This window comes from Carcharodon carcharias, chromosome 12, assembly GCF_017639515.1.
Source record: "Carcharodon carcharias isolate sCarCar2 chromosome 12, sCarCar2.pri, whole genome shotgun sequence".
NCBI lineage: Eukaryota > Metazoa > Chordata > Chondrichthyes > Lamniformes > Lamnidae > Carcharodon > Carcharodon carcharias.
The window spans coordinates 79240638-79254805 of NC_054478.1; the positions used below are offsets into that span (position 1 = coordinate 79240638).

At 42.1% G+C, this 14168-nt stretch overlaps 1 protein-coding gene across 1 annotated transcript in view; it reads right to left on the bottom strand.

The window, feature by feature from the left end:
• slc25a12 (solute carrier family 25 member 12) overlaps positions 1-14168 on the bottom strand; it is a 147399-nt gene that overhangs the window by 79753 nt on the left and 53478 nt on the right. The window contains exons 7-8 of the mRNA XM_041200800.1: positions 6791-6929; positions 1852-1945 (exon numbers count right to left, since the gene is read on the bottom strand). Coding sequence (XP_041056734.1) covers positions 1852-1945; positions 6791-6929 — 233 coding nt within the window. The remainder of the gene's footprint in view (positions 1-1851; positions 1946-6790; positions 6930-14168) is intronic.

A 14168-nucleotide genomic window follows, 5' to 3' on the forward strand; every position in this document is an offset into this window, starting at 1 on the left:
AAATGCACTCAGGGAACTCCTGCACTATTTGCCTGGCGATCACCCATTCCCTCTTTGCCTGCACATTCTTAAGCTGTGGACTAATCACATTTAGTAATGTGCTATCCACCTAGCTCTCAGCCTTGCAGATGCACTGAAATAACACCAGCTGTTTAACTAACTTGCTGGAGTTTTTTGAAGAGGTAACAGAAAAGCTTGATGAGGGCGATGCTGTTGATGTGGCATACATGGACTTTCAAAAGGCATTTGATACAGTGCCACACAACAGACTTGTGAGAAAAGTTATTGCTCAGGAAATAAAAGGGACAGTAGTACCGTGGATACAAAATTGGCTGAAAAATAGGAAGCAGGGAGCAATGGGTAATGGATATTTTTTGGGCTAGAGGAAGATCTGTAGTGGAGTTCCCCTGAGGTTGGTATCAGGATCTTTGCACTTCCTGATATATATTAATGATTTAGATCTTGGTGTGCAGGGGGCAATTTCAAAGTATGCGGATGATACGAAGCTTAGAAGTGTGTGAACTGCAAGGAGGATGGTGTGGAACTTCAAGAAGACAAAAACAAGTTGGTGGAGTGGGCAGATAGGTGGCAGATGATGTTCAATGCGGAGAAGTGTAAGGTGATGCATTTTGGTAGGAAGACCATGGACAAACAATATAAAATAAGGGATGAAATTTTGAAGGGGTGCAGGAGCAGAAAGACCTGGGTTTATATATGCATAGATCATTGAGGGTGTCAGGACAGGTGGAGAGAGCAGTTAATAAAGGATGTAGTATCCTGGGTTTTATTAATAGGAGCATAGAGTATAAGAGCAGGGAGGTAATGCTAAATTTTTAAGACACTTGTTAGACCTCAGCTGCAGTATTGTGTACAGTTCTGGGTGCCACATAATAGGAAGGATGTGAACACATTGGAGACAGTGCAGAAGAGGTTTCCAAGAATAGTTCCAGGGATGAGAAACGTCAGCTATGAGGGTAGATTGGAGAGGTTGGGACTGTTCTCCTTGGAAAGAAGAAGGCTAAGAGGAGATTTGATAGAGATGTTCAGTATCATGAGGGAGCTGAACAGAATAGATAGGGAGAAGCTGTTCCTGATTGTAAAAGGATCAAGAACGAAAGGGCACAGACTTAGTGATTTGCAAAAGAAGCAAGTGTTATGCGAGAAAAAACTATTTCACACAACGAGCGGTTCGGGTCTGGAATGCACTGCCTGGAAGTGCGGTGGAGGCAGGTTCAATCAAGGCATTCAAGAGGGCATTTGAATAGAAGCAATGTGCAGGGGTACGGGGAAAAGGCAAGGCAATGGCACTAGGTCATAATGTTCATTTGGAGAGCAGGTGCAGACATAATGAGCCAAATGGCCTCCTTCTGTGCCATTTCTGTGATTCTGTTGCTCAAGTTCTGAAACCTGGAGCTCCAGCTCTCCAGCTGATGGCACTTCCTGCACGTGGTTGTCCAGAACATGAGAAGTTCCCTGGAGCTCCCACATGGAACAGGATGTGTTGAATAGGACTGTGGTGCCCTCCCATGGATCTATTTATCAGGCTAACCGAATTAACAGATATAAACTAAAGACAAATAAATAATCACCAGCTACTCGGCAATCAACTGCTTCCCTTGTGCTAGCATCACTATTTTATCGGGAGGTTAATTTAAATAAAACTAGACTCAAGCCTATTTCAATGTACCATTTTTAAAACGTACCAAATGTAAAGATCTATTAGACAATTAACTTAATTCATGGTACTTTTGGTTTCTAATACATCCTACCTTGGAGTTTTATACGTCAAACCAATAGACAACTTTGAATATCTATACCAAAAGACAAATCAGTGAATTGAAAAGTAATTACCCTGTTGGACTGTAGAGAGCCACAAGCTGGAAAAGGATATCAACCTCCAAAGGTGTAATCTGTCCAAATTTATTGGCAGCATGAGCAAACTCTTCTATATATCAAAAGAAAAACAAAGATAAGAGCTGCATGCCTATTTGCAATGTCCTAAGCTGTTTTATGCTGAAATTATGCCGACAGCATACTCAGTGGCAGGGGTATCACACTTCCAATACAGAGGGTAGCAACTTGGAGCTCAAATTTTCCAAGTGCATATAGGTTCCAATTCTTTCCAAAGCTTCAAAGGCTCCACTAAAGACAGTACAAACATGTGGTTTCTTCCTACTAGTCCATCAATGGACCAAACTGAAATCAGCATGGAGGGTAATGGTCTAATTGAGCCAAATAGCCTGATTCTATTGTGTAATTCCTCTGTATTGCTACATACTGCACAGAGACTTTCCTGGTTAATATGACTCTGCCGCTTTTTATGTTACATGGCTGAACCATGGGGAACTCCAAAAGTTCCTATTTTGTTTCATTTTTTGATGTGGGTTTGATTAGCAAGAATAACATTAATTTCCCATCCTCAGTTGTCCTCGAGTGGATTGGCACTTTAGAGGGCAGTTAAGAAACAAAAATTTTGCACAGGGAATTGAATACAAAAGTAGGGAGATCATGATTCAGTTATACGGAGCACTGGTGAGCCCACATCTGGAATACTGTGTACAGTATTGGTCACCTTATTCAAGGAAGGATATAAATACATTGGAAGCAGTTCAGAGAAGTTTTACCAGACGAATACCTGGAATGGGCGGAATGTCTTATGAGGAAAGGTTGAACAGGCTTGTATCTGCTGGAGTTTAGAAGAGCAAGAGGTGTCTTGATGGAAACATACAAGATCCTGAGAGGTCTTGACAGGGTGGATGTGGAGAGATTATCTCCTCTTGTGGGAAAATCTAGAACTAGGGGTCACTGTTTAAAGGTAAGGGGTAAAACAGAGATGAGGCGAATTTTTTTCTTTCAAAAGCTCATGAGAGTCTTTGGAACTCTCTTCCTCAAAAGACGGTGGAAGCAGAGTCTTTGAATATTTTTAAGGCAAAGGTGGGTAGTTTCTGGGTAAGCAAAGGGGTGATAGGTTATCGGGGGTAGGGGGATGCAGAATTGAGGTTATTATCAGATCAGCCATTATCTTATTAAATGGCAGAGCAGGCTCAATGGACCAAATGGCCTACTCTTGTTCCTGGTTCGTAAGTTCAGATGTGTAACAAGCAGGCCAGACAAGTAAGAATGTCAGGTTTTCTTGCCTAAAGGACATCAGTGAACCAGCCTGGACAGTCCAACATATTATTTTCACTTTTTTGTTACCACCTTTCAAATTTTCAAACTGTCAGGGCGGGATCTAAACTCACTTCCTCTGAATTATTATTAGTCCAGCATTGTCACAAGAAGTCTAATCTAATATTACTACCATAAGACCAGCAATCTTGCAACATATGACATAGATAGAAAGAGGGATGAGGTCTTGCATCAAGAATTCAAGGAGTCAGGCAGTAGACAGAAAAGCAGGACCTCTTGGGTTGTAATTTCTGGATTACTGCCAGTGCCAAGTCCTAGCAAGCATAGAAATAGGAGAATAGCGCAGATGAATACATGGCTTAAGAGTTGGTGCAGGAGGGAGGGTTTTAGATTCCTGGATCACTGGGACCATTTCTGGGGAAGGTAGGACCTGCGCAAGCGGGACAGTCTATATCTGAACCAGAGCGGGACTAACATCCTTGCGGGCAGGTTTGCTAGTGCTGTTGGGAGGAGTTTAAACTAACTCGGCAGGGGGAGGGGACACAGAATGTTAGCAGAATAGGGACACATCATAATACAGTAAAACAATCAAGTCAGAGGGAGTACAGCTGCATCAAGCTTCAGGGGAGTAAAGCAAGGCTCAATGGCATCTACTTTAATGCCAGGAGTATTACAGGTAAAACGGATGAGTTAAGGGTGAGGATTAACATGTGGAATTGTGACATAGTAGCCATCACAGAGATGTGGTTGAGGGAGGGGCAGGATTGGCAGCTCAACATTCCGGGATATAGAATCTTCAGGCAGCGGAGGGGGTAAAAGAGGAGGCGGCACTGCATTATTAGTTAAGGAGCCAGTAAGGAGAGATGATATCTTGGAGGGGGCATCGAATGAAGCTTTGTGGGTAGAGCTTAGGAATAAAAAAGGGGCAGCCACATTGTTAGATGTTTATTATAGACCCCCAGATAGTCAGCAGGAAATTGAGGAGCAAATATGTGCACAATTTGTGGTGGTGTGTAAAAACATTAACAATTAGGTAATTATATTAGGTGTTTTAACTTTCCCAACATTAATTGGGATAGACATAGTGTTAAGGGCTTGGATGGAGTGGATTTCTTGAAACGTGTACAGGAGAACTTTTTAGGTCAATATGTAGAGGGTCCAACAAGGGACGGCACAGTGCTGGACCTAATTCTGGGGAATGATGCTGGACAGGTGGCTGAGGTGGTGGTGGGGCAGCACTTTAGTGATAGCGACCACAACATGGTATACAAGGACAGAGAAATAGACAAGTTGCTAAAAAATGTTTTGGGTTGAGGAGAGCGGATTTTAGTAAAACAAGACAGGATCTGGCCAAGATAGGCTGGGAACAACTACTTGTGGGGAAATCTACAGAAGAGCAGTGGGGGGCGTCCAAAAAGGAAATGGGGAGGGTACAGGCTCAACATGTTCCCTCTAGGGTGATAGGAAGGAGTAACAAGCCCAGAGAACCATGGATGGCCAGAGGTATTCAGGATACGATGAGAAAGAAAAGAGAGGCTTTGAGCAGGTACAAGGGGAGCAAAAAAGCAGAGGCATTAGTGGAGTACAGAAAGTGCAGGGTGGAGCTTAAGGAAGCAATCAGGAGAGCAAAGAGGGGACATGAGAAAGCTCTGGCTGGTAAAAGTAGGGAAAATCTCAAGATATTCTATAAGTATATCAATGGGAAGAAGATGGCCAGGGAAAAAGTAGGGCCCATTAGGGACCAATGGGGCAATCTATGGGTGGAGCCGGAGGACATCGGTAGAGTGTTGAACGAATACTTCACATCCATCTTCACCCAAGAGAACGAGGATGAAGGTATCGATCTCGGGGAGGCCAGGGAGGAGATCGCAGGGGCTCTGACCCAAATTTTCAATTCTTCTCTGGCCACGGGGGAGGTGCCAGAGGACTGGAGAACAGTTAATGTGGTTCCGCTATTTAAGAAGGGTTGTAGAGATAAGCCAGGGAACTACAGACCAGTGAGTCTCACGTCAGTGGTAGGGAAACTATTGGAGAAAATTCTGAAGGAGAGAATCTATCTCCACTTGGAGAGGCAAGGTTTGATAGGGATAGTCAGCATCGCTTTGTCAGAGGGAGGTCATGCCGAACAAATTTGATTTAATTTTTTGAGGTGGTGAGCAGGGTAATGCAGTTGATGTAGTTTATATGGATTTCAGCAAAGCCTTTGACAAGGTCCCACATGGGAGACTTATAAAGAAGGCAAATGCACATGGGGTACAGGGTAATTTGATAAGTGGATTCAAAATTGGCTTAGTTATAGGAGACAGAGGGTGATGACAGAAGGATGCTTTAGTGACTGGAAGCCAGTGTCCAGTGGGGTACCACAGGGATCTGTGCTGGATCCCCTATTATTCGTCATTTATATAAACGACATAGATGACTATTTGGGGGGTAGGATTAGTAAGTTTGCGGATGACACAAAGATTGGCCGGGTGGTTAATAGTGAGGTTGAGTGTCCTGGGCTACAGGAAGATATAGACGGGATGGTCAAATGGGTAGATAAGTGGCAGATGGAATTTAACCCTGAAAAGTGTGAGGTGATACATTTTGGAAGGAGTAATTTGACAAGGAAGTATTCAATGAACGGCACAACACTAGGAAGTTCTCAGGACCGAAGGGACCTTGGCGTGTGTGTCCATAGATCTCTGAAGGCAGAGGGGCATGTTGGTGGGGTGGTGAAAAAGGCGTTTGGGACACTTGCCTTTATCAATCGAGGCATCGATTACAACAGTAGGGAGGTCATGTTGGAGTTGTATAGAACCTTGGTGAGGCCACAGCTGGAATACTGTGTGCAGTTCTGGTCGCCACATTATAGGAAGGATGTGATTGCACTGGAGGGGGCATAGAGGAGATTCACCAGGATGTTGCCTGGGATGAGACATTTAAGTAAAGAAGAGAGGTTGGATAGACTTGGGTCGTTTTCTTTAGAGCAGAGAATACTGAGGGCTGACCTGATCGAAGTGTACAAGATTATGAGGAGCATAGACAGGGTGGATAGGGAACAGCTGTTCCCCTTAGTTGAAGGGTCAGTCACAAGGGGACACAAGTTCAAGGTGAGGGGCAGGAGGTTTAGGGGGATGTGATTAAAAACCTTTTTACCCAGAGGGTGGTGATGGTCTGGAATGCGCTGCTTGGGAGAGTGGTGGAGGCAGGTTGCCTCACATCCTTTAAAAAGTACCTGGATGAGCACTTGGCAGGTCATAACATTCAAGGGTATGGGTCAAGTGCTGGTAAATGGGATTAGGTAGGTAGGTCAGGTGTTTCTCACGTGTCAGTGCAGAGTCGATGGGCAGAAGGGCCTCTTCTGCACTGAGAGATTATGTGATATGCTGCAGAAAACTGCTCGGGTCAAATTTTCCAAGATGAAAGTGATTCAAAGTGTTGCTTTAACTGTTTTGTTACTAAACTAGACTAAAATGTATTTAGCCTTACATACTGTTTTGCAATCAGAAAATTCATACTCATTGCACAATTACAGGTTGATTAATAGATCAAACCTGTGAAAAGTCGAGCACTGATTTTCTGATAAGATTAATTAGGGATTATTAAATAAAGCAACAAATATTGGAAAAAATTTTCAATTTGTTTGGGCGGGGTAGGGGACAAAAATTGAAATTTTTACCTTTGGTGATCTGTACATCTTTTCTTGTGCCTGCTAAAGTGCTGTATATCTTCCTTATAAGCTCCATGTTGTTCAGCAAGGAGTTAAATGCATTGAAGTAAGAAAAGCTGACCAGATGAGAGGTAGTTCCACCTGCTGCCTGTTTAATAAAAACAAAATGTTGCTACTGTTAATTCCTTTTAGAAGAGCTAAAAATTGAAAACAGAAAAAATTCTATATACACACTTTGGGTCTCCCTCTGTGTTGCTCATTGTAAATGTGATTAAAATTTGCTTTATAAAGAAAGGAGTATTAGACCATGTAGAGCACAATGCATTTTTTGGTAAATGATTCCCTTTAAAAAGCACAAACACAAATATTTCAATAACTCAAGCCGTTCAGATTAACTTGTTGTTTGGTCATTGGAGAAACATTGGAGATTAGAATCTGCTCAAATTCAACATGAAGATTAAAAGTGCAAACTGCAAGAGACTGTAAATATAAAAGTGTGGCATCCAGATGAAATGTTTTATAATTTATATGATGATTTTCAATATATTATCAGCATATCAATGATTGTTGATGGCCAGGGGTTATGCTTTGCTTCATTTCATGTAATGTACAATATAGCAGGGCCACTGATTTACAGTGATTAAATAAATCAAGTTCTTTAATACAGAGCATTATAGGATAGCTACTAGGATTTCAGATTTAAATTGTATAATTATGTGCATATTTGCATGAAAGCTAAGTCAGGAATCTCAATTTTGATTAAAAGTTCGTTTTAAGCATGTATTTATTCTATTTTTTTGTTTTAAAAGGCCAGTAAAACAAGGAAGGCAAGGGATTGTTGACATCTAGGAAGTAGTTTGTATGACCTGTATGTAGTAGTTGTTGTGGAGGATGTTTGTGTGGTTTGGTGGTATTCAGGGGCGATGCTGGCATTTGGGAGCATATGTCGGGGAAGGGGTGCAGTGTATGGAAGGAAAAATTGATGTCAGAAGAAAATGAATTACATCACAATGGGTCAAGTTCTCTATGACACAGTCTAAAGAGCAGCTGTCAAGAGTTTAGGTCTGATGGTGTCAAGGGTTTTCCCAACATCGACTGGAAAAGGTTTCAAAATAAATGCTGCCGAGTATTTAAAATAATAGCTTCCAGACCCAGGTAAAACCTTTTAAGAGATCCACCTCCCAAATGTAATTAGTCCATCCCATGTCAATCCGGCTTTTTCGCTTTCCTTCACAATCGTGAAGAAATCATTTCAACAACACAACCACGGGACCATGAGCTTCCCTCCCCAGGGTGTTGAAAGTCACATTACGAGCCACTGATTTAAAATCAGTATTGAAGAACTCAGCGAGTTTCATGCAATAACCAGTAACAGGGGTTTTAGGACACACTGGTGGGGTCATTGGGTTGATAGGGTAAGTCTTAGCAACAGTGTACCAGTTTACAATTTGGAGTCCATTTGTCAGTGTCAGGCTTCAGTTGAAAAGCATAAAATCCTTTAAACCATAAGACATAGGAGCAGAAGTAGGCCATTTGGCCCATCGAGTCTGCTCTGCTATTCAATGAGATCATGGCTGATCTGATAACCCTCAACTCCACTTTCCTGCCTCTTCCCCATAATCCTTGATTCCCTTACTGATTAAAAATATGTCTATCTCAGCCTTGAATATACTGAACGACCCAGCTGCTACAGCCCTCTGTGGTAAAGAATTCCACAGATTCACTACCCTCTGAGAAGAAATTCCACCTCTTCTGTCTTAAATGGGTGACCGCTTACTGAGATTATGCCCTCTGGTCCTAGGCTCTCCTACAAGGGGAAACAACCGCTCAGCATCTACCCTGACAAGCCCCCTAAGAATTTTATATGTTTCAATAAGGTCAGCTCTCTCATTCTTCTAAACTCCAATGAATACAGGCCCAATCTACTCGACCTCGCCTCATAAGAAAATCCCTCCATATCCAAGAACAACCTAGTGAACCTTCTCTGGACTGCCTCCAGCCAGTATATCTTTCCTTAGATAAGGGGACCAAAACTATTCACGTTTGAGGTCTGGCCTAACTAGTGCCTTGTATAGCTTTAGCAAGACTTCCCTATTTTTATACTCCATTCCCTTTGAAATAAAGGCCAACATTCCATTTGCCTTTCCTATTCCCTGCTGAACTTCTATGCTGGCTTTTTGTGATTCATGCACGAGGGCCCCCAAATCCCTCTGTGCTGCAGCTTTCTGCAGTCTTTCTCTATTTAAATAACATTCAGCTCTTCTAATCTTCCTGCCAAAGTGCATAACCTCACATTTGCCCACATTATATTCCATCTGCCAAGTTTTTGCCTACTCACTTAACCTACCTATATTCCTCTGTAAAATGTGCCATCCTCACCACTTGCCTTCCCACCTATTTCTGTGTCCTCCACAAACTTGGCAATAGTATATTCACTTCCCTCATCCAAGTCATTAATATATATTGTAAATAATTGTGGCCCCAGCACTGATCCCTGTGGCACTCCACTAGTTACAGGTTGAAAATGCCCCCCTTATCCCAACTCTCTGCCTTCTATTAGTTAGCCAATCCTCTATCCATGCTAATATACTACCCCCAACACCATGGGCTCTTATCTTACTAAGTAGCCTTATGTGCGTTACCTTACTGAAATGCCTTTTGGAAATCCAAATATATTACATCTACTGGTTCCCTTTATCTATCCTGCTTGTTAGCTCCTCAAAGAATTCTAATAAATTTGTTAGGCATGATTTCCCCTTCATGAAGCCATGCTGACACTGCTTGATTAGATTATGCATTTCTAAATGCTCCACTGTTACATCATTTATAATAGACTCCAACATTTTCCCAATGACAGATGTTAAGCTAACTGGCTATAGTTTTTTTTTGTCTCCCTCCCTTTTTACATAAGGGTGTTACATTGGCAGTTTACCAATCCTCTGGGGCTTTTCCAGAATCTAAGGATTCTTGCAAGATTACTACCAGTGCATCCACTATCTTTGTAGCTACTTCCTTTAATATCCTCGGAAGCAACCCATCAGGTCAAGGAGATTTATCGGCCTCTAGCCCCATTAATTTCCCTAGTAATTTTTCACTAGTGATATTTATTCCCACCCACTTTTGTCCCTTGATTATTTAATGTTTTTGGAATGCTATCAGTGTCTTCTATCATGAATACTGATGCAAAGTATTTATTCAACTCCTCTGCCATTTCCTGGTTCCCCATTATTATTTCCCCAGCCTCATTCTCTAAGGAGGCTGGTGTTCACTTTGGTCTCTCTCTTCCTTTTTGTATATTTAAAGAAGTTCTTACTGTCCATTTTCATATTACTTGCCAGTTTACCCTCAAAGTTTATTTTCTCTCTTATTTTTTGGTCATCTTTGGTTGGTTTTTAAAACTTTCCCAAACATCTGGCTTACTATTAATTTTTGCCACATTGTAAGTTTTTTCTTTCAATTTGATATTATCTTTAACTTCCTTGGTTAACCATGGTTGGTTTATCCCCTTCCTTGAACCCTTCTTCCTCAATGGGATATATCTTTGTTGTGAGTCTTGAACTAATTTTTTAAACATCTACCATTGTTCATCAACCGTATTTTCTGATAAACTGCTTTCCCAGTACACTCCGGCCAACCCTGCCCTCATTCCTTTGTAATTACCCTTTATTAAATTTAGCACAGTTGTTTCCGACCAAAGTTTCTCACTTTCAAACTGAATGCTAAATTCTACCATGTTATGATCACTGTTTCCTCTTTACTCTGAAATCATTTATTAAACCTGCCTCATTACACATTACCAGATCCAAAATAGCCTGATCCCTGGCTGGATCCACAACATACAGTTCTTGGAAACTGTCCCGAATACACTCAATGAATTATTGCTTGTGGCTACCTCTGCCATTTTGATTTTCACAATCTACATGAAGATTAAAGTCACCCCTGATTAATGTACGGTCTTTTTTACATGCTCTCAGTATCTCCTGATTTATTCTCTGTCCTACAATATAGCTACTGTCAGGGTGCCTATAGGCTATTCCCACCAGTGCCTTCTTCCCTTTGTTATTTCTTACCTCCACCCACATGGATTCTACATCTTCTGAGCCAAGATCATTTCTTGCTATCGTACTTATTCCATCTCATACTAACAAAGCTACCCCACCACCCTTTCCTTCCTGCCTGTCCTTTTGAAAAGTCATATACCCCTGAATATTTAGTTCCCAGCTTTGATTTCCTTGTAACCATATCTCCATAACGGCTATTACCTCTATTAGGACTGATTGGGATTATATCAAACACCTGTGTGTGCTGACACGCTATTCTAATGTTAATTGATTTTCTATGGTATTGTTCACGATAAGCCAGAAAATATGATGCTTTGCAAAGTTGTTGTGATTGGGTTACCTGCAGAGATAAGTGTAAATATAACAATTAATTCTATATAAATGCAATATTATGTATAATTACAAAAGTGTAAAATCTTTTGATATTTTTTCCATTCACAGGCTGTGGGTGTCGCTGGCTAGGCCAGCATTTATTGCCCATCGTTAATTGCCCTTGAGAAGGTGGTGATGAGCTGCCTTCTTGAACTGCTGCAGTCTATGTGGTGTAGGTACACCCACAGTGCTGTTAGAGAGGGAGTTCCAGGATTTTGACCCAGCGAGAGTGAAGGAACGGCGATATATTTTCAAATCAGGATGGCGAGTGGCTTGGAGGGGAACAACCAAGTGGTGATGTTCCCATGTGTATGCTGCCCTTGTCCTTCTAGACGGCAGCAGTCGTGGGTTTGGAGGGTGCTGTCTAAGGAGCCTTGGTGAGTTCCTGCAATGCATCTTGTAGATGGTACACACTACTGCTACTGTGCTTTGGGTGGAGGGAGCGAATGTTTGTGGATGGGATGCCAATCTAACAGGCTGCTTTGTCCTGGATGGTATCAAACTTCTTGAGTGTTGTTGCAGCTGCACTTATCCAAGCAAGCAGAGAGTATCCCATCATACTCCTGACTTATGTCTTGTAAATCGTGGATAGGCTTTGGGGAGTCAGGAGGTGAGTTACTTGCTACAGGATTCCTAGCCTCTGACCTGCCCTTATAGCCACAGTATTTATATTGCTAGTCCAGTTCAGTTTCTGGTCAATGGTAACCACCAGGATGTTGATAATGGGGAGTAGGGGGTTCAGCGATGGTAATGCCATTGAATGTCATGGGGAAATGGTTAGATTCTCTCTTGTTGGAGATAGTCATTGCCTGGTATTTGTGTGGTGTGAATGTTACTTGTAACTTATCAGCCCAAGCATGGATATTGTCCAGGTCTTGCTGCATTTGGACATGGACTACTTCAGTATCTATCTGAGGGGTTGCGAATGGTGCGGAACATTGTTCAATCATCAGCAAACATCCCCACTCCAGACCTTATGATGGAAGGAAGGTCAATGATGAAGCAGCTGAAGATAGTTGAGCCTAGGACAGTACCCTGAGGAATTCCTGCTGTGATCTCCTGGAACTGAAATGATTGACCTCCAACAACCACAACCATCTTCATTTATGCTAAGTATGACTCCAACCATTTGTAATAAATGTAAATTAACAAAGAAATATTATTGAATATTTGATTTGTAACTTAGCAGACATAATTAATAACAAAAATAAATTAATGAAATAAATATCAATTTGATACAGTTGGGGAAAAAGTAAATACCATTAATAAATTCAATAATGTTGTTTAGAATAATTCAACTAAGAAAGAGCAAAAAAAACAGATAAATTACATATGTGGTGATGATGGGAATATACAGATGTGTTCCTGGGAAGCCAAAAGTAAGATCAATGGATTAGATAAAAGTGAAAGGAATAAATGATTTTTTTCAAAAAAGAGACTAAGTAAAAATGGACCACTGGCAAAATATATCATACATCTGCAGAATCAGCTGCCAGGGGCATATCATTGCCTATGTAAAAAGGAAAAGAAATAAGCTACTCAGACAACGAGGGACTATTAACACAGAAGTAAAATACTTCCAATATTGAAAAACTGAAATAAAAACAGAAAATGCTGGCAACACTCAGCAGGTCAGGCAGCTTCAGAATGGAGAGAGAAACAACAGAGTTGATGTTTCAGAATGATGACCTTTCCATTGGAACTATTTCAGTAAGTTTAATCATATTTTTGTGATTTTTTTTTTTACTGTAATTGTACATATTTGGCCCAAGCACAAAATAAAATTGAAAAAATTACTGAGTGCTTTAATTAGGTCAGTTTTTAAAGAGTTCATCATGGTTCAAATGTTACACTACAAAGTGCCGAAAATATAGTAGAAAAAAATTGTTGTAACTTCATGCTGATTCTTTGACTTGGAGCTGGAAATTTCCAAAAACCTGCTATACATCCTTTACCAAGAAGTCAATGTAACAGTCTATGGGTGAAATCGTCCAAGGTTTACACAAGGCTCTGTGGCAGGCGGGAAATAAGTCATTTCACCCGCAAGCCACAATGGCAGGTTTTCATGTCTTATCGTCCCATTCCCGCCTCATTAATCATGCAGCCACAGGAAACACACCATCTCGCTGGTGGGCAGCCTCCGATTTGCCTGCTATGACGTTACCTCGCCATTTCCTCACACAGGGCACCATATTTAAACTGCAGCCGCACACACACTTCTCAATGCTTCCAGCCCAGGGCTGCTCCAGTGATGATATAGCCCCAAAACACAGAAGTGCAGCCCCCCAATTCAGTGATGCATCCCTCAGATGCCTTCTGGGCACCATGGAATCCCTCTGCGATGCCCTCTAGCCCCGCTTGAGCCGCAGGAGGCCCATCAGTCTCACCACTCCGGCTTGGGAGGCGGTATCAGAGGTGGTCAGTGACGAATGAATGATCTGATCTGTGCCGCCAGGGTAAGGCGACCATTTTATCACTCTAAACTCACACACCCATAAGGCCATCACACATTTACTGGCATCTCACTCACTGCCGTCTCAAGGGACATCACTTCTCACTCTCTTACGTCCATTTGGCCTCAACTCCTCTGGTGACTGCCTCCTCAGCCCTCACCATCTTGAGGCCACTTGCACAGATCAACATGTGCCGCCACACACCCTGGGATACCCAACTTCCCCAGTACAACCTTTCCCCTGCAGCCTCTTTCCTTGCCTGAGGCCATTTCTTCCCCCTTCCCCATGCAAGAAGGCCCTGCAGCCATTGAAAAGCCACCCCGCTTATGGCCGGTCCGGTAGGTAGAGACCTGCCCATGAGCACCCCCCTAAAAGTGATGTGGTGCTGCCTGCAAAGCCTGGCGCTGATGATTGCGAGTGCTGTGCGAAGCATGGTAGGCAAACAAACCTCAAAGTTGCAAGCAAAGTGCAGCTCACCAAGAGCACATTGCTTATACACAG